Here is a 19,980-nt window from a genome sequence, read left to right as displayed (position 1 = left end):
ATGCCCAAATGTTATATATTTCTTTAGGTTAGATTCCTAGAAGATGTGTTTTTAGGTCAAAAGGCATAAAGGAATGAATATCTTAAAGGTCTTTCACACACATTGCCACCTTGCTTCCACAACATCTAAATCAATTTTCACTTCTCTTATGTGACTATCTCATTATAGCCTCACTGGTATGGATTATTATACATTTAAAAAAATATTTGGCAATTTGACAGGTAAGAATTTATATCCTACTGTTTTAAGTTTCATATTTTTCTTGAAATTTGAACATTAAAATTTTCGATTAACCATTTGCATTTCTTCTTTGATGAAACAATCTGTTTTTATCTTTTGCCTGCTTTTATTTTAGGGTATTTCATTTTTCTTGATTTGTAAGAAATCTTTACATTAAGGAATTAATGTCATATTTATTATAAATATTTTTTGACCTTAAATTATGATTTTCATGGTTTTTTTATTCATAGAAAGAATCATTAAGTAGCCTCTTCATTGAGCTTTTGCTTTACGGGTTTTTCCACTGTGTTTGTGCAGGTCCAAATGCGGAAGTTGTCTTTCTGACTTTATCTCAAGTGACTCTGATGGAAGGGCGAAGTGAAGTATTATGGGCACAGCCACTGCTTCAGGGAAAGAGGTCGCTGACCCCAGGTGGGGGGCAGGTGCACAAGGCACTCAGGCCTGGACATTTCAATGCTGAGGGAGGGAAAGTTTCGGGAGGTGAGGACTTGGGTGTCTGAGGATACAGAGGTTTTGGACATATCAGCAAAACAGCTTCGGTGTAGGAATCTATTGAGGAAGATTCCCCAGTTGAGATAATTGAGGAGAGAAGGGGGAATCTTCCTTAGGATTTTAAATCTGAAAGAATTCCAGAGTGTATGGCCCAGCAGAGGGGAGGCAGGATTCTGAGCCTTGAGGGGCAAGTGGTAGAGAGGGGGCCCCAGGGAAGCCTTTGTGCATAGTCTGTGTCTGGCCTGGCTGTCACCAGAGCCATGGATGCGGGCTCTCAGATGTCTGACCAGCTGAAAATAAAGTGGCATTATCTTTGGACATCCTCAGGGGAGGGGTGAGTAGGAGAAAGTATTTAGAAAAATGGTATAACATTTTCATGCACTATTCATCCTTCTATCCTTTTGTGATTTTAACTTAATAACATTTTTCCCTGGCATTTAAACATGCTATATTTCTGGATTCCCTTGTTCTATGCTATTTCATGTTTACTTTTAATTTTATCACCTGTGAATAATATATACATATATGTGTATGTGTGTGTGTGTATATATATACACACAGACATATGTTTATCACTTGTATATACAAATATTCATCACTATGAAAAAGATACTTAGAGGGAGTGCAATTGGGAGAATCAGAGGAAGTACATGCACAGAGAGACATGGGGGGGGCGCAGAAAAACATAATGACCATGTGAAGAACACAGATACCAGGGGAGACATGGAGATGTTTTAGAGAAAAAAAACCATGTGGGGGCACCTGGGTGGCTCAGTTGGTTGAGCGTCTGCCTTCGGCTCAGGTCATGATCCCAGGGTCATGGGATTGAGCCCCACATCAGGCTCCCTGCTCAGCGGGGAGTCTGCTTCTCCCTGTTCCTCTGCCTCTCTCCCCAGCTTGTACTCTCTCTTTCAAATAAAGAAATAAAATCTTTAAAAAACAAACAAACAAACAAACCCCGTGACAAGGGAAGCAGAGGAAAAATGATGTATCACACAAGGAAGGCTGCAGTGACTGGAGAACAGGCTGTGGTTACAATGTGCAGCTGGATAGGTCATGGGCTAGAAAATGTGCACTGGCAGGTTTGACACAAAAGCCTCACTTCCCTTGACGTTGTCCCCTTGACATTTTTCTGTGAGTTATGGGACAAATACCTTTGGCATAAGTCTATGTAACAGCTTCAGATTGTACAGAACAATTGTGCAGAACGATAGTAGCAGAAAGACGTTCCCAGGGTCCCCCAGACTCTGCTTCTATTGTGTGCTCTGTAGCTTGTCAAGGCGGAAACCAGGTAAAAGTGCAAATGATTTAGTGTGGAAAAAAATTTCTGTGCATTCTCCATTGCAAGGGAGTGCAATACAGAATTCTTTCTCTTTGGTAGAAATGACACCTATCATTATTTCTGTATTTTTAAGGCTGCAAAATATTGTTAAACTGTAATTCTAAAAGATTCTAAAAGGAGCTGAGATACAAATGTGTTTCAGAATCTTCCTTAACCCATGACTCCGGGGAGCCATGCCTAACTCTCCAGTTGGCAATGAAATAAAACCTATTCACTTTTCCTGGACAGGATCATACATCGGGCCCAAATGCATCATTCATACTTGTTCTGCATATGGGCTATGAGCTTCAAATCAGAAAACGAAATTTAGTGGGAGGTACAATAGAAAAAACAGGATAAAAAATGATTACAGAAACAACAATTTGAAAACAAAATAGGGCCACAACACTATCTAAAATAGCACCAGGAGGAGGAGTTAAGATGGCAGAGGAGTAGGGGACCCCTTTTTCAGCCGGTCGCGAGTCGAGTTGGATAGGTACCAGACCAGCCTGAACATCCAAGGAATCAGCCTGAGATGCAGGAAGATACATCTGGATCTCTACAAATGAACATCTCCAGCGCTGAGTATTGAGGTACGAAGCGGGGAGCCATGAAACCGCGCACAGATATCGGAAGATAAACGGAAGGGGGAGGGAGCCTCCGCGTTCGGGCGCCGGGAAGCGGTAGCCACCTGCACGGGGGAGTGGGAAGACTCGGGGACCAGCACCTGCGAGAGAGCAGACTGAGACCGGAAGCCGGGGAACGCACGCGACCAGACTGAAAACCGGAGCTCCAGTGTGCTCACTGGAACCAGACCGAGACCGGGAGCTTCGGGAGAGCGTGGGGCGCAGCTGGCAGCTGGCGGTGTTAGAAACACAAAGGACAGAGATGCGCCGGCCCTGGAAGTGAGGGCTGGGACGCTGGGTGTGGGGTGCACATCCCGGGACGCTGCAGGGTTGAGCAGCACCAACAGAAACAGAGTTAAAGTGGCCAGAACATCAGTGGAGAACGGTCTGCGATCCCTCTGTTCTGAGACAGAGGCTGAGATTTGGCCGCTGCTGCTCTGACTCTCAGAAGAGGCACAGCAAACCGCCAGGGAAAGCCGCCAGAGAACAAAAGCCTGGAAAGACCGGCTCACAGTATGCCCACCCCCATCCCCTCTCTAAGGGGACACGGAGACTCTACCCAAACAGGGTTGCCTGAGTATCGGCGCAGCAGACCCCTCCCCCAGAAGGCAGGCTGAAAAGTCAAGAAGCCCACATCCCTAAGATCCCTATAAAACAAGGGCACACAGCCTGGGTCCCGGTCAATAATTTGGGCTCTGGACAACCCCGCACCCTCTCCTCATCAGAATGACGAGAAGGAGAAATCCCCCCCAGCAAAGAAAAGACAATGAGTCTGTGGCCTCTGCCACAGAACTAATGGATATGGATATAACCAAATTATCAGAAATGGAATTCAGAGTAACAATGGTCAAGATGATGTGTAGACTTGAAAAAAGTATTAACGAAAATGTTAATGAGAATATAGAATCTCTAAAGGTGGAAATGAGAGCAAATCTGGCAGAAATTAAAAATTCTATGAGCCAAGTGCAGTCAAAACTAGAGGCTCTGACGGCCAGGGTGAATGAGGCAGAACGTATCGGCGAATGGGTTAGTAGAAGAGAAAGCTAAAATAGAATCTGGACTCAAAAAAAATCCATGCTCAAGAATGTAGGTTACGGGAGATTACTGACTTAATGAAACGTTCCAATGTCAGAATCATCGGCATCCCTGAGAGGGTGGAGAAAAACAGAGGTCTAGAAGAGATATTTGAACAAATTATAGCTGAAAACTTCCCTAATCTAGCAAGGGAAACAAACATTCGTGTCCAAGAGGCAGAGAGGACCCCTCCCAAGCTCAACCACAACAAACCTACTCCACGTCACGTCATAGTGCATTTCGCAAATATTAGATCCAAGGATACAGTATTGAAAGAGGCCAGGGCAAAGAAATTTCTCACGTACCAAGGCAAAGGTATCAGAATTACGTCAGACCTGTCTACACAGACCTGGAATGAGAGAAAGGGTTGGGGGGCCATTTTTAAAGCTCTTTCAGAGAAAAACATGCAGCCAAGGATCCTTTATCCAGTAAGGCTGTCATTCAGAATTGATGGAGAAATAAAGACCTTCCAGAATCGCCAGTCATTGACCAATTTCGTAACCATGAAACTAGCTCTACAGGAGATATTAAGGGGGGTCCTATAAAAGTAAAAAAGCCCCAAGAGTGATACAGAACAGAAAGTCACAATCTATAGAAACAAAGACTTTACTGGCAACATGGCATCATTAAAATCATATCTCTCAATAATCAGTCTCAATGTAAATTGCCTAAATGCTCCCAAAAAATGCCACAGGGTTGCAGATTGGATAAAAAGACATGACCCATCCATTTGCTGTCTACAAGAGACTCATTTTGAACCTAAAGATACATTCAGACTGAAAGTAAAGGAATGGAATACCATCTTTCACGCCAATGGACCTCAAAAGAAAGCTGGGGTAGCAATTCTCATATCAGATAGATTGGATTTTAAACTAAAGACTATAGTTAGAGACACAGAAGGGCTCTATATTATTCTTAAAGGATGTATCCAACAAGTGGATATGACAATTATAAATATATATGCCCCCAACAGGGGAGCAGCAAGATACACAAGCCAACTCTTAACCAGAATAAAGAGACATATAGATAAAAATACGTTAATAGTAGGGGACCTCAACACTCCATTATCAGAAATAGACAGAGCACCCATGCAGAAAATCGACAAAGAAACAAGGGCTTTGAATGCCATACTCGATGAGTTGGACCTCATAGATATGTATAAAACCCTACACCCCAGAACCAAAGAATACTCATTCTATTCTAATGCCTATGGAACATTCTCAAGAATAGACCATGTTCTGAGACACAAAACAGGTCTCAACCGATACCAAAAGACTGAAATTATTCCCTGCATATTCTCAGACCACAATGCTCTGAAACTGGAACTCAACCACAAGGAAAAATTTGGAAGAAACTCAAACACTTGGAGACTAAGAACCATCTGGCTCAGGAATGATTCGATAAACCAGGAAATCAAAAATCAATTTAAACAATTTATGGAGACCAATGAGAATGAAAACACAACGGTCCAAAACCTATGGGATACTGCAAAGGCAGTCCTAAGGGGGAAATACATAGCCATCCAAGCCTCACTCAAAAGGATAGAAAAATCTAAAATGCAGTTTTTATATTCTCACCTCAAGAAGCTGGAACAACAACAGAGGGACTGACCTAATCCACGCACAAGGAAGCAGTTGACCAAGATTAGAGCAGAAATCAATGAATTAGAAACCAGGAGTACAATAGAGCAGATCAACAGAACTAGAAGTTGGTTCTTTGAGAGAATCAATAAAATTGACAGACCACTGGCAAGACTTATCCAAAAGAATAGAGAAAGGACCCAAATTAAGAAAATTATGAATGAAAAAGGAGAGGTCACAACCAACACCAATGAAATTGGAAGGATTATTAGAAACTTTTATCAACAGCTTTATGCCAATAAATTAAGCAATCTGGAAGAGATGGAGGCCTTCCTGGAAACCTATAAACTACCAAGACTGAAACAGGAAGAAATTGATTTTTTTAAACAGGCCAGTTAATTATGAAGAGATTGAATCAGTGATAAACAACCTTCCAAAAAACAAAACTCCAGGCCCGGATGGTTTTCCTGGGGAATTCTACCAAACATTCAAAGAAGAAATAATACCTATTCTCCTAAAGCTATTTCAAAAAATAGAAACAGAAGGAAAGCTACCAAACTCATTCTATGAGGCCAATATTACCTTGGTCCCCAAACCAGGCAAAGACCCCATCAAAAAGGAGAATTACAGACCGATTTCCCTAATGAATATGGACGCCAAAATCCTCAACAAGATCCTGGCTAATAGAATTCAACAGTACATTAAAAGGATTATCTATCATGACCAAGTGGGATTCATCCCTGGGATGCAAGGGTGGTTCAACATTCGCAAATCTATCAGCATCTTAGATTTTATCCAGAAGGAAAAATTCAAAAATCATATGATTCTCTCAATAGATGCAGAAAAAGCATTTGACAAAATACAGCATCCTTTCCTGATTAAAACCCTTCAGAGTGTAGGGATAGAGGGTACATTCCTCAAGCTCATAAAAGCCATCTATGAAAAGCCTACAGCAAATATTATTCTCAATAGGGAAAAGCTGGAAGCCTTTCCCTTAAGATCAGGGACACGACAAGGATGCCCACTCTCGCCTCTATTATTCAACATAGTACTAGAAGTCCTTGCAACAGCAATCAGACAACAAAAAGGGATAAAAGGTATCCAAATCAGCAAAGAAGAAGTCAAAATGTCTCTCTTCGCAGATGACATAATACTCTATATGGAAAACCCAAAAGAATCCACTCCCGAACTACTAGAAGTTATAGAGCAATTCAGTAATGTGGCGGGATACAAAATCAATGCTCAGAAATCAGTTGCATTTCTATACACGAATAATGAGAATGAAGAAAGAGAAATTAGGGAATCCATTCCATTTACAATAGCACCAAAAACCATACGTTACCTTGGAATTAACTTAACCAGAGACGTAAAGGACCTATATTCTAGAAACTACAAATCACTCTTGAAAGACATTGAAGAAGACATAAAAAGATGGAAAAATATTCCATGCTCATGGATTGGAAGAATTAACATAGTTAAAATGTCCATGCTACCCAGAGCAATCTACACTTTCAATGCTATCCCGATCAAAATACTGATGACATTTTTCAAAGAACTGGAACAAACAGTCCTTAAATTTGTATGGAACCAGAAAAGTCCCAGAATCGCCAAGGAACTGTTGAAAAGGAAAAACAAAGCTGGGGGCATCACAATGCCGGATTTCGAAATGTACTACAAAGCTGTGATCACAAAGACAGCATGGTACTGGCACAAAAACAGACACATAGACCAATGGAACAGAACAGAGAACCCAGAAATGGACCCTCGGCTCTTTGGGCAACTAATCTTTGATAAAGCAGAAAAAAACATCCAGTGGAAAAAAGACAGTCTCTTCAATAAGTGGTGCTGGGAAAATTGGACAGCTACATGCAAAAGAATGAAACTTGACCACTCTCTCACACCATACACAAAGATAAACTCCAAATGGATGAAAGACCTCGATGTGAGACAGGAATCCATCAAAATCCTAGAGGAGAACATAGGCAGCAACCTCTATGACATCGGCCAAAGCAACCTTTTTCATGATACATCTCCAAAGCAAGAGAAACAAAAGATAAAATGAACTTGTGGGACTTCATCAAGATAAAAAGCTTCTGCTCAGCCAAGGAAACAGTTAAAAAAACTAAGAGGTAGCCCACGGAATGGGAGAATATATTTGCAAATGATGCTACAGATAAAAGACTGGTATCCAAGATCTACAAAGAACTTTTCAAACTCGATACGTGAGAAACAAATAAGCAAATCATAAAATGGGCAGAAGATATGAACAGACACTTTTCCAATGATGACATACAAATGGCTAACAGACACATGAAAAAATGTTCAAAATCATTAGCCATCAGGGAAATTCAAATCAAAACCACACTGAGATACCACCTTACGCCAGTTAGAATGGCAAAAATTGACAAGGCAAGAAACAACAATTGCTGGAGAGGATGTGGAGAAAGGGGATCCTTCCTACATTGTTGGTGGGAATGCACGTTGGTACAGCCACTCTGGAAAACAGTGTGGAGGTCCCTTAAAAAGTTAAAAATTGAGGTACCCTATTACCCAGCCATTGCACTACTGGGTATTTACCCCAAAGATACAGACGTAGTGAAGAGAAGGGCCATATGCACCCCAATGTTCATAGCAGCAATGTCCACAATAGCTAAATCGTGGAAGGAACCGAGATGCCCTTCAACAGATGACTGGATTAAGAAGTTGTGGTCCATATATACAATGGAATATTACTCAGCTATCAGAAAGAACGAGTTCTCAACATTTGCTGCAACATGGACGGCACTGGAGGAGATAATGCTAAGTGAAATAAGTCAAGCAGAGAAAGACAACTATCATATGATTTCTCTCATCTATGGAACATAAGAACTAGGAAGATCGGTAGGGGAAGAAAGGGATAAAGAAAGGGGGGGTAATCAGAAGGGGGAATGAAGCATGAGAGACTATGGACTCTGAGAAACAAACTGAGGGCTTCAGGGCGGGGTGGGGGAATGGGATAGACTGGTGATGGGTAGTATGCAGGGCACGTATTTTACATGGTGCACTGGGTGTTATACGCAACTAATGAATCATCAAACTTTACATCAGAAACCAGGGATGTACTGTATGGTGACTAACATAATATAATAAAAAAAATTAAAATAAAAAAAATAAAATAGCACCAAATTACATCAAATACCTAAAAATAAACCTAATGAGAGACACAGAAGTCCTTTCCACTGAAAACTACAAAACAAGGCTGGGAGAAATTAAAGACCAAGATAAGGTGAGGGTATTCTATGCTCATGGACTAGAAGACCCAGTGTTATGAAGATGGTAGTTTCCATCAAATTAATTTACAGATTTAATGCAAATCAATCAAAACCCCAGCAGGTGTGTGTGTGTGTGTGAGAAAGTTGATGATTCTAAAATTTATGTGGAAGTAAAAAGAACCTATAATAGCCAAGATACTCTTGAAAAAGCAAGCAGAACAACACAACTTATGACACAGGGAAGTATGCAGTGACAGGAGAAACAAGCTGTTGAAGGATTCTGCCTTCCAGATTTCAAGATTTATTACAAAGCTACAGTAGTTAATATGCGTGGTAGTGGAGTGCAGTAGACAAATGTGCCCATGGAACAGAATGGAGTGTCCAGAATTAGACCACACAGATATGGCCACTAAATGATAGTGGGGAAAGGTTGGTCTTTTCAATAAATGGTGCTGGAGCACAAGTGGATATCCATATTAGAAAAAATGAAATTTGATCCTCATTTTGTGGGTTTTTTAAAAAAGCCATGTAAAAGCATATAAGTATGTATGTATGTATGTGTTTGTTATTGAAGTATAGTTGATATACAATATTAGTTTCAGGTGTAGAGCATAGTGATTCTACAATTAAATACATTACAAAATGCTCACCATGATAAATGTAGTTACCATCTGTCACCATACAAAGTCATTATAATATTACTGACTACATTCCCTATGCTGTACTTTTCATCCCCTTGACTTCTTTAATAACTGTAAGTTTTTACCTCTTCAACCCTTTCCTCATGTTGTGGCTTTAATTTGTACTTTTCTGATAATTAATGATGTTGAGTACATTTTCATATGCTTATTGGCCATTTGGATATATTTTTTATATACACAAAATTAATTCAAAATGGACCTTAGATCTAAATAAGAAAGCAAAGCAAAATTTACAGAAGAAAACCTAGGAGAATACGAATACATATCTTGCTGATCTCGGACAGCCAAAGATTTGTGAGACAGGACATAAGAAGCACAAACTATGAAAGAAAAAGTTAATCAATTGGACTTCATTCAAATTAACTCCAATTATTCAGAATAAAAGATATTTGTAAAGATGGTTGCAATACATCTATCAAAGGACTTGTATTCAGAACACATAAAGAACTGCAAATGAAAACAAAGATAAACTATTAAAAATGAGCAAATGACATAAAGGAGCATATCTCTTTATCTGGCTACTTTTATTTTAAGGAAAAAAAATTTTTTTTTTTTAGAGCAGTTTTAAGTTCAGTCTAGCTACTTTTTAAGAACAGTCTTACTACTCACAGAGACCATCAAAACTGATGACAGGTCAAACAGTCTCCTGCACAGGTCTCTGTTCTCTTGAGAAAGACAATCTGATATGAGATTTGATGTTAAAATCTCATGTCATTTAGACTCCTCCACAATCCCAGAGTGGCAGTTTATCATCTACTGACACTATATACATTCCTATCAGAGGTGTTTTAGTACTCCTTGTAGATCTGTATCCTCCAGAATAAACTCTGAAGAGAACGGAGGAAATCTTCAGCGAAGGGCAAGGATGGGACTTCACAGTGCTAAAGACGTCCCTCACTTGCCTGTCTCTCCTCTGGGATACTTTGTCTCACTTTCCATGCAGCGATGACAGCCCTGACGGTAGGTGGGATTCCTACCTATATATCTACTTACCACATAGTAGATGATAACTCAAATACTGGATTATACATCAACCTTCCTCACCTGACTGATGGCTTCTTAAAGAGCTATGTTTAATTCATCTTCATAACCCTAGAATCTAGCACATTACAGGGCAAATAGTAGGTTCTCAGAATGTTTCTGAAGGAACTGACGACAGAACAACCTGAAGAGATGCAGAAGAAGTTGAAAGATCTCTATGGGAAGCTCAGAGGGGGACAGCAACTCACCTTGGGTACAGCCTGGGGCTCAAGGAGCCCACCCAATGTGTTACAGAGTGGTTCTATACTCTCATAGAATACTTTTTTTCTTCTCACATAATTTTATTTTTTTATTTTTATTTATTTATTTTTAAGATTTTATTTATTTTGACAGAGACAGCCAGTGAGAGAGGGAACACAGCAGGGGAGTGGGAGAGGAAGAAGCGGGCTCCCAGTGGAGGAGCCCGATGTGGGATTTGATCCCGGAATGCCGGGATCACACCCTGAGCCGAAGGCAGACACTTAATGACTGCACTACCCAGGCGCCCCGCTCACATAATTTTAAATTACATAATTTTCAAATTACAGAGAAATACCAAAGAAGTTCACTCAGAGTCCAAAACAGATTTGTTGTCTTTGACTTTTGCCATGAATGCTTACTCAAGATCTCTGTACAAAATAGACCCATGTGGATATCTTGTTCTTTATAAACCAAAGATAAACCTTCTGATTTGCCAGTGGTAGGACATAGCATCTGAGGCTTTAATTTCCCCTTCCATTGGACAATCAATTGTGTGTCCACCCGTTTCCCCTATGAATGTATGTTCAAGGTGGTTGGATGAAATAAGTCAGCTATGGAGTAAAATTTGTCTCAGTTTACAACTAATTAGCTCATAGATGAAATATCTAACTTTGGTACTGGCTTCATAGGCACCATATTTTAATGAACTGAATTCAATTAAAGAAAATGAAAATTAAAGAAGGATTAATTTCAAAGCTATGAAATTATATTGCATAATTGTTGATACATTAGAAACTACCAAAGAGTATAAAGATTTGGATCTGGATTTCTTACCTCTCTGATGACTTCCTCTAAGATTTCAGCATGTTTCTCATATGGCTGTTCAAAGTTCATATCCTTTGCCATTTTCACTGTCTCTTCTATCATAGAAAGAACCTCTGGGTGCTCTGCAGTTACTTCTTCTATTGAGTCTTCTAACGCATCTAAAGTAAGATAACCTAATGCCATTAATAATTTTAGTAGACAATGCTACTTGCAATAGAACATGATTATTAATACTTGATCCAAGAAACTACTATCTTTGTGTTACTGCAGTACATGCTCCAAGAAGGGGGAAATAGACTGGGGAAGAAATGTCAAGTCAGGAAACAAGAAACATCAGAGCAGTAATGAGTTGACTACAAAACCACGAAAAAGTCTTCTACTTCAAAAACAGCAAAGTGATTTAAAAGACAAATGACCCAGTGTGGAAAAAAATATGAAAAATAAGTAACTAATACAGAAAGTTTTTATAGAAACATATTAACTGATAGAACGATTTAGAAAAATGAGCAAAAGACAAAAATGGTCACCTCAGAAGAAAAGTATAAATGGTTAACAAATATTAAAATACTAAATTTCAGAAATAATCAAATAAAAATTGCTGTTATATATATTTTTTAAAGATTTTATTTATTTATTTGACAGAGAGAGAGACAGCCAGCGAGAGAGGGAACACAGGCAGGGGGAGTGGGAGAGGAAGAAGCAGGCTCCCAGCAGAGGAGCCCGATGTGGGGCTCGATCCCAGAATGCTGGGATCATGCCCTGAGCCAAAGGCAGACGCTTAATGACTGAGCCACCCAGGCAACCTTGAAGTTATATTTTAAAAGAGAATATACCAAGGAAACAATAACACATATTTTGTATATTACTGAGGGGAACATAACTTGGAATAACTGTAATGCAAAGCAATTTGACTCTGTTTATAACTTCATACTCATTAAACTAGTGATTACACCTATGTCAACAGGCAGACAATGAAAAAATTCATTAAAACATTATTTGTAGTAGTGAAAAAAAATCTGAAAAATAAGTTTACAACATAAAGAACTACTTAAAACTATTACCTATAAACAGGGAAATAGTGCAGTAATTTAAAACGAGGATTAAAATATTTCCTAATGAAGTAATATAATTAAATGTTGTATTACAAATAAAAAAGGTAAAAATAGTTTACATTGTATGCTCTCAATTATGTTAATATATGAATGGAAAAATTTTATAAGGGTAAATAGCACTACATGGTAACATTTCACAGCTCAAACTCTAGGTTTGTGATGTTCTGATTCCAGTACATCAAAGTAGACAGATTTAAAGAAAGAATTTACTGGAGCGCCTGGGTGGCGCAGTTGTTAAGCGTCTGCCTTCAGCTCAGGGCATGATCCCAGTGTTCTGGGATCGAGCCCCACATCAGGCTCCTCCATTGGGAGCCTGCTTCTTCCTCTCCCACTCCCCCTGCTTGTGTTCCTTCTCTCACTGGCTGTCTCTCTGTGTCAAATAAATAAATAAAATCTTTAAAAAAAAAATAAAGAATTTACTATCCTATTAGTTTTTTTCTTCATTCTAGTAAATCTATTTCTGTTCTATAGCTGTTCGATTTAAATCTGTAAGAGAAAAGCAAACTATTTTCAACCTAAGTGTCCAATTTGGGGGATAATTTTAAGTTTCAATATAAACATGATAAAATATGAAATAAATGGAAATAAAATCCGTAAGCATGACATGAGCCATTCATTTTGTTACCATCTTTACCAGTTTTAGAGGCTTGGTCATTGAGGACATTTTCTGAACTCTTTTTGTCTTCATTGTCTTCTAAAAAGCCATCTCTTCGGGATTCATGAGTGAACACTGCATGAAAGAGTAATATGCTTTATCAGCTAATCTGTTCAGATTAGGAAAGATTTGGCCAACAACATCAGCAATATATTTTTTTACCATCTTCATCAAATGAAAACCGCGACTCTTCTAAGCTCTTATAGGCATCAGATGGGGACTTGGCATATTCTTTCCTTCCAAATTCTCCTTCAAGTACTCTTGAAGTTGACTGTGCTAAAAGACAGTAATGGGCTGTGTTAGCAAAATATGGTTGGGGTGGGGAGACAGGGATAGTGATTAAAGCTTCTGGTTTCAAGACAGACAGACTTGAATGTGAGTTCTGACTCAGGCAGTGTGGCTTTGGCAAATCATTTGATCTCTCTGTTTCAATTCTACTGGGCAAAATGAGGATGATCTAGCCAAAAGCACTGCTGTAAGGATTAAATGAGATTAAACAGACTCAAACACTGAGAAAATGCTCAGCGCACAGGAAGCCTAATGCATGTTAGCTGCCATCTTCTGTATTACAGAATTTTTTATGTTAAAAAACCTCAATAATCTCCACTGACAAATTTTTCTTAAAAGTATATTGGGAGTGAAATCAGCAAAACTAGCAAATTAGTGGAGGCAGCATGAAAATTCCAATAAAAAAAATTTTAAGGGAAGAGTGAAGGGGGGGTAAACAGAAGGGGGAATGAACCATGAAAGACTATGGACTCTGGGAAACAAACTGAGGGCTTCACTGGGATAGGCCGGTGATGGGTATTAAGCAGGGCACATATTGCATGGTGTACTGGGTGTTATACGCAAATAATGAATCATGGAACATTACATCAAAAACTAAGGATATACTGTATGGTGACTAATATAATGATAAAAAATTATTATAAAAAAAAGAAAGAATAAATTTTCATTTCTTAAAAAAAATTTTAAGAACCCTGCTGTCAGATTTATTCTAAACCTGAATTCTAAATTATGGAATTTGAGAAAGAAAAAGAGACTTTTAAGTTTGCAGGGTATGAGAGATATCATCTATTTCTATATTCTGATGGGAGAAAGCAATTTGTGGAAAGGTCTAAAATCTATGATTTCTTGCCATAATTTGATGTGAAAGGATATCGCCACAGACACCAAGAAGCATCATCAATTACTGTTCTTCTTCCTAGAGGCCAGCTAGTTCCTTCTTGATCCAGGTTTTAGTTAAATGTCCTCTTTTCGGAGAGGTCTTTCCTTGCTCATCCTAACACTCCAGCACTCCTGCCCCAGTCACTGCCTGACCCAGTACTGTGTTATATTTTTTCTATCCGTTCACTTGTTCCCACCCCCCCTCCATTAAAATGTAACAACCACAAAGACAGGAGTTTCACGTGTCTTGCTCACCTCTGTAGCCCAGTGCCTAGAATCATGTCTAACACAGAGTACTAGGTTGAATGAATTAATGAATTTATTTTGTCCTGCCTTAAATAAGTTGAATAAAAAGCCATCTTAATAGTCTTTGCCAATATTTCTCAAGCTTTGGTTTGTGAATTGTCCATGAGTTTTTAATAAACTTTTGGTTTTCATTTTGAAGATAATATACTAAAAACAAATTCATTCTGGATCACCTGGAGGATCGTTTGGACGCCATGTAATTTTTTAATTATTATGTTCAATTAATCAATATATAGTACATCATTAATTTTTGAGGTAGTATTCAACAATTCATTAGTTACGTATGATTCATTAGTTGTGTATAACACCCAGTGCTCATCACCACACGTGCCCTCCTTAATACCCACCACTGGTTATCCCATCCCTCCACCCCCCCTCCCTTCTGTAACTCTCAGTTTGTTTCCCGGAGACCATGGTTTGTCTCCCTCTCTGATTTCTTCCCATTCAGTTTTCCCTCCCTTCCCCTGTGGTCCTCCACGTTATTCCTAATTTTTTAAAAAAGATTTTATTTATTTGAGAGAGAGCGGGAGTGCACACGAGTGGGAGGAGCAGAGGCAGTGGGAGAAGCAAACTCCCCCCTGAGCAGGGAGCCAGGAGGCAGGGCTCAATCCCAGGAGCCCAAGATCATGATCTAACCAAAGGCAGACACTTAACCAACTGAGCCACCCAGACACCCCAAGGATGGCATGTAATTTTAATGTTGATCTTTTTGCTGTTGTTTTTGTAATCCTTTGGGCACCATGTTGGACTCTTTTACTTGTTTATACGCTGCTGAGAAAGAAGAGACAGATTTATTAGGCAAATAACCTGTTCTTACCTAGCAAAAGCTCAACACTGCCATGTAGGAAGAGATAATTTCCTTGCTATTTAAATAGTTTCAAGCACAGAAAATGATAGAAGCTTCCCAATTTGTATAAAAAGTTTTCCTCATCTGTAAAGAGTTGTGTTAATTGATCACTAAGGCTTCTTCCGATTTCATTGCCTTATGACCGTTCTAAACTTGAAATTAATATTCCCCAACTAGAAAAAACTAATTACAATTGGGGCTGACACACGTTGACATCACAAAACAGCGGCAGCAGCAGCAGCAACAATGTAAACTCCACAAGAATCAGGTGGAGTGCTGTTGTCACAATTGGTGTCAAGAAAGGTGTAAATTCTATTCAGTCTCTGCCCAAGCAAGCAAATACACAAAAACAAATCCAAATTTGGAAGCTCTTTCTGATTCTTTTCCTTAGAGGTCTAGGACTGAAATCTTTTCTCTATCTAAGAGTCAGGTTGATGTATATTCACGTCTTCAATTATTAAGAGGCTGCACCGTACAAGGTGTCAGGGATACCAGGGCGGGCAAAGCAAGTCCCAGCTCTTGGGCAGCCAGACTGAATTGCTGACCTCTACTTGGAACACACACGTGACAGAGATGGTTCACCTTGTCTTTTAACCTGTAGTTTTACGAAGAGCTGCTCTCTCACAGCTTTAATCGCTGCTTCAGTGGCCTCTGCTATCGTATCTCTCACTAACGTTTCAAGGGCTTTATCAAAACGCGGTTGAACAAGCTTGGCGTAGTCAATGAGCTGCGAAGAATATTTGAGAAAACCAACAGAAGCACATATCACTATGAATATTAAACACATCATTCAACTATATCTATTTCTATATCTATACTTATCTACCTCGAACATTTTAAAGCCACTTGAGGTATGTTATTTTCAGAATTCAATGATTTTTTTTTTTTTTTACTGTGGCAAATATTTTGGTTTTATGGGTGATAATCTTACACACATCAGTACACTGTATGTATTTTACAAACCCAAAAGTTGCACATGAGATGTGATGACCATGGACGTGCTTTTTTAAAAATTTTTTTAAATTAACATACAATGTATTATTTGTTTCAGAGGTACAGGTCTGTGATTCAGCAGTCTTACACAATACACAGTGCTCACCACAACCATACCCTCCCCAACGTCCATCACTCAGCCACCCCATCCCTCCTACCCCCTTCCCCTCCAGCAACCCTCAGTTTGTTTCCTGAGATTAAGAGTCTCTTATGGTTTGTCTCTCTCAATGATTTTTGAGTACATGCTTTCATAGAAATTCAGTCATACTTTTCATGTAGTATGATATACTTAGATATGTACCATGCAATATATACTCAAGTTACACGTATTTTTTTAAATTACTTTTGCATGTATAACTTACATATAATAAAAGGCATCCATTTTAAGTATACAGTTTGATGAGGTTTGACAAATATATACACATAAGAACAACTACAATCAAGATATAGAACATTTATATCACCCTGAAAAGTTCCATCATGCTTCTTTATAGTTAGTTCCTGGCCCCTGGCTACCACTTTGTTTTTTGTCACTATATATTAGTTTTGTCTTTTCTAGAATTTCATATAAATGGAATCATACAATATATAATCTTTTTCAAGCTTTCTCCCCTTAGCACAATGTTTTTGAGATTCACCAGTGCAACTGTATATATCAATAATCTGTTCCTTTTTATTATTGAATAGTATCACTGTGTGACTATTTCACATTTGCTGTTGTTGTTATTGTTTTTTAATTCATTCATCTTTGATGGGCATTTGGGCTTTTCCAATTTGGGGCTGTGATAAGTAAACTAGTAATGAACATTTCGAGGTAGTCTCTTTGTGGACATAGGTTTTTATTTCTCTTGGACAAATGTCTAGGAGTGGAACTACTGGGTCATATAGTAAGTGTATATTTAATTTTATAATAAGCCGCTAAACTGTGTCTAAAGTGGTTGAACTATTTTGCATTCCTACCAGCAATTATGGAAATTGCAGGTACTCTACATCCTCACCAACACTTGGTTTTGTGAATCTTTTAAATTTTAGCCATTCTAGTGGGTGTGAAGAAGTATCTCATTGTAGTTTAAATTCACATTCCCCTAATCACAAATAAATATGAGCTTCTTTTATGTGCTATTGGTCATTCACTTACCTTCTGTTTTAATTGTATGTTCAACTTTTGCCCATTTAAAAAACTAGATTAGAATTCTATATATATTCTGAATATAAGTCCATTGTAAGGTAGGTAATATACTTCATGCAAATATTAAGATCTTAGAAGTAGATTTCTATATGCCTTTTAAGTTTAAATAATATTTCCATACTTCTAGATTCCATTTTGCTTTTTCTTCAATATGCTTGTTTTACTTTATTCCATGCCAAACAATATACATCTACACCATCATTTTTTTAATGGATGCACAGTATTGTATTAGATGAGCATATTATACCTTATTTAGCTAAAATGCTAATAATATATACTTACTTACACATGTTTTTGTTATTATAAACTGGGCTATGATAAACACAGTTATGTATATATCTTTAATAGTTTCTTTCGGAAAAATTTATTTAAAAAAATCTACAAAGGATATGTATGGACTTTAGGCTCTTAACGTATTTCTAATTGTCATCCCTAATGGTTATACTCTCACCAGTAGTGTATGAAAATGTACCTCTCCCCATCCTAGCCACACATCAATATTGGGTGTTAATAGTGATCTTTCAACTCCAACAGTGAGATTGACATGGCATCTCTCTGGTTTTTTGGCACCTCTCTTGTTATCAGGGAGGTGATAACCCTTTTCTCCCGATTAATGGCTATTCTGTTGTATCTATTATTTTGTGAATTGCATATTTGTTATTTTTTTCCATTGGGGCTTCATCTGCGTGTTGATTCATAAGAGCTCTTTAATTTTAAAATTATAATTCCTTTGTCTGACACATATTGTAATGTAATGTGAAATGGCAAACCACAGAGTGGTAGGAAATATTCATAATGCTTATTATCAAAAAAGAACTTGTATATAGATAACATAAGGAATTCCTACCAATTACATGCAAAAGATATTTCAAATGGGCAATAGACTTGAACAAATAGTTTAAAAAGAGAATACCTGAATGACCATTAAACAAAAGAAAAAATGTTTAACCTTATTATTTTCAGGGAAATGCAAATTAAAACCATTGTGAGATACACCTACTAGAATGACTTAAAAAGACTGACTATAATGATAGCTGGCAGGAATGTGGAATAACAGAACTCTCACACACTCCTGAGAGAGTTGTAAATTGATAGAATTAATTTGGAAAACAGTTTGGCATTATCTACACAAGTTGAATGTATGCATACTCCATGTCCCAGGAATTTTACTGCTAGATATATCTCCAGAATATATTAAGACATCATGTGCGCCCCATGAAACATGTACAAGAATGTTTATAGCAACATTATTCATAATACCCAAGCTGGAATCAACCTAAGTTTTATTAACACCCAAATGGATAAATAAATTATAGTATAATTAAATCAAGAGAATATACTAAAAAAATGCATGAACTGCAGCTATATGCAGTAAAATGTATTAATAACATGCATAAATATCACAATCATAATGTGAAGTGAAAAAAGCCAGGCACAAAGAACATAAATTGTTTAAATCTAGAAAGTTAAGAAAATACGCAAAACTGGGGTGCCTGGGTGGCTCAGTCGTTAAGCGTCTGCCTTTGGCTCAGGGCGTGATCCCAGTGTCCTGGTATTGAGCCCTACATCAGGCTCCCTGCTCTGCTGGGAGCCTGCTTCTTCCTCTCCCACTCCCCCTGCTTGTGTTCCGTCTCTCTCTGGCTGTCTCTCTCTTTGTCAAATAAATAAATAAAATCTTAAAAAAAAAAAAAAGAAAATATGCAAAACTAACCTATGATATTTAGATGTACACTCACGTGGTAAAACCACAAAGAAAAGAACAGAGTGAATGCCATAGGAAGTTAGGAAGTTCAGGGCAGCAGTTACCCTGGAAGTGGTAAGAGGACTGGATTGGAGTAAGGAGGAATAAGAGGAAGAGGAGTAAGTGGAAGGAGTAAGAAGACTGATATTGGGAAGAGACGTGAGGGGGCTTCCAGGGTGGTGGCCATTATTTGACATGGGTGGTGGTTATATGGGGATTTGTTTTGTGATAATTCACTGAGCTTCACTTTCGTGTTTGTCATATTTCACAATAAAAAGTTAAAAACAAATAGAAAATGTTACCCCTGCGTTCAAAGGAATAGCACTTGGAATCAGTTCACACCCCTTCCCAGGGCTGCACTGCTCTGATTATGCCTTCCGCCCCCGTCATCTTAGGCCTTCCCCCCCTTTGCTCTCAGCACACGGTCCTTTGCAGAATTCCACTTCATTCCAGTCCCTCATGAAATCCCTGGGCTCTGTCTTCCAAGAATATCCCCAATCTGCCTGCTTCTCACCACTTCTACTGCTATCACTCTGGTCTGAACTAAAAACAATTTCTCTTCACTTTACTCAGGGTGGAGAACAAGGTCCATGAGGAGAGAGGCCAAGGAATTGACAGGCCAGGGTGTCTGTCACCAAA

At 38.5% G+C, this 19,980-nt stretch overlaps 1 protein-coding gene across 1 annotated transcript in view; it reads right to left on the bottom strand.

Moving 5' to 3' along the window:
- Positions 1-19,980, bottom strand: part of AK9 (adenylate kinase 9) — a 118,731-nt gene that overhangs the window by 60,139 nt on the left and 38,612 nt on the right. The window contains exons 13-16 of the mRNA XM_057311149.1: positions 16,001-16,145; positions 13,261-13,374; positions 13,078-13,173; positions 11,341-11,489 (exon numbers count right to left, since the gene is read on the bottom strand). Coding sequence (XP_057167132.1) covers positions 11,341-11,489; positions 13,078-13,173; positions 13,261-13,374; positions 16,001-16,145 — 504 coding nt within the window. The remainder of the gene's footprint in view (positions 1-11,340; positions 11,490-13,077; positions 13,174-13,260; positions 13,375-16,000; positions 16,146-19,980) is intronic.

Source organism: Ursus arctos, unplaced genomic scaffold (genome assembly GCF_023065955.2).
Source record: "Ursus arctos isolate Adak ecotype North America unplaced genomic scaffold, UrsArc2.0 scaffold_13, whole genome shotgun sequence".
NCBI lineage: Eukaryota > Metazoa > Chordata > Mammalia > Carnivora > Ursidae > Ursus > Ursus arctos.
The sequence above is the reverse complement of the archived record's forward strand: the minus strand, read 5'-3'. Positions and strand labels throughout refer to the sequence as shown.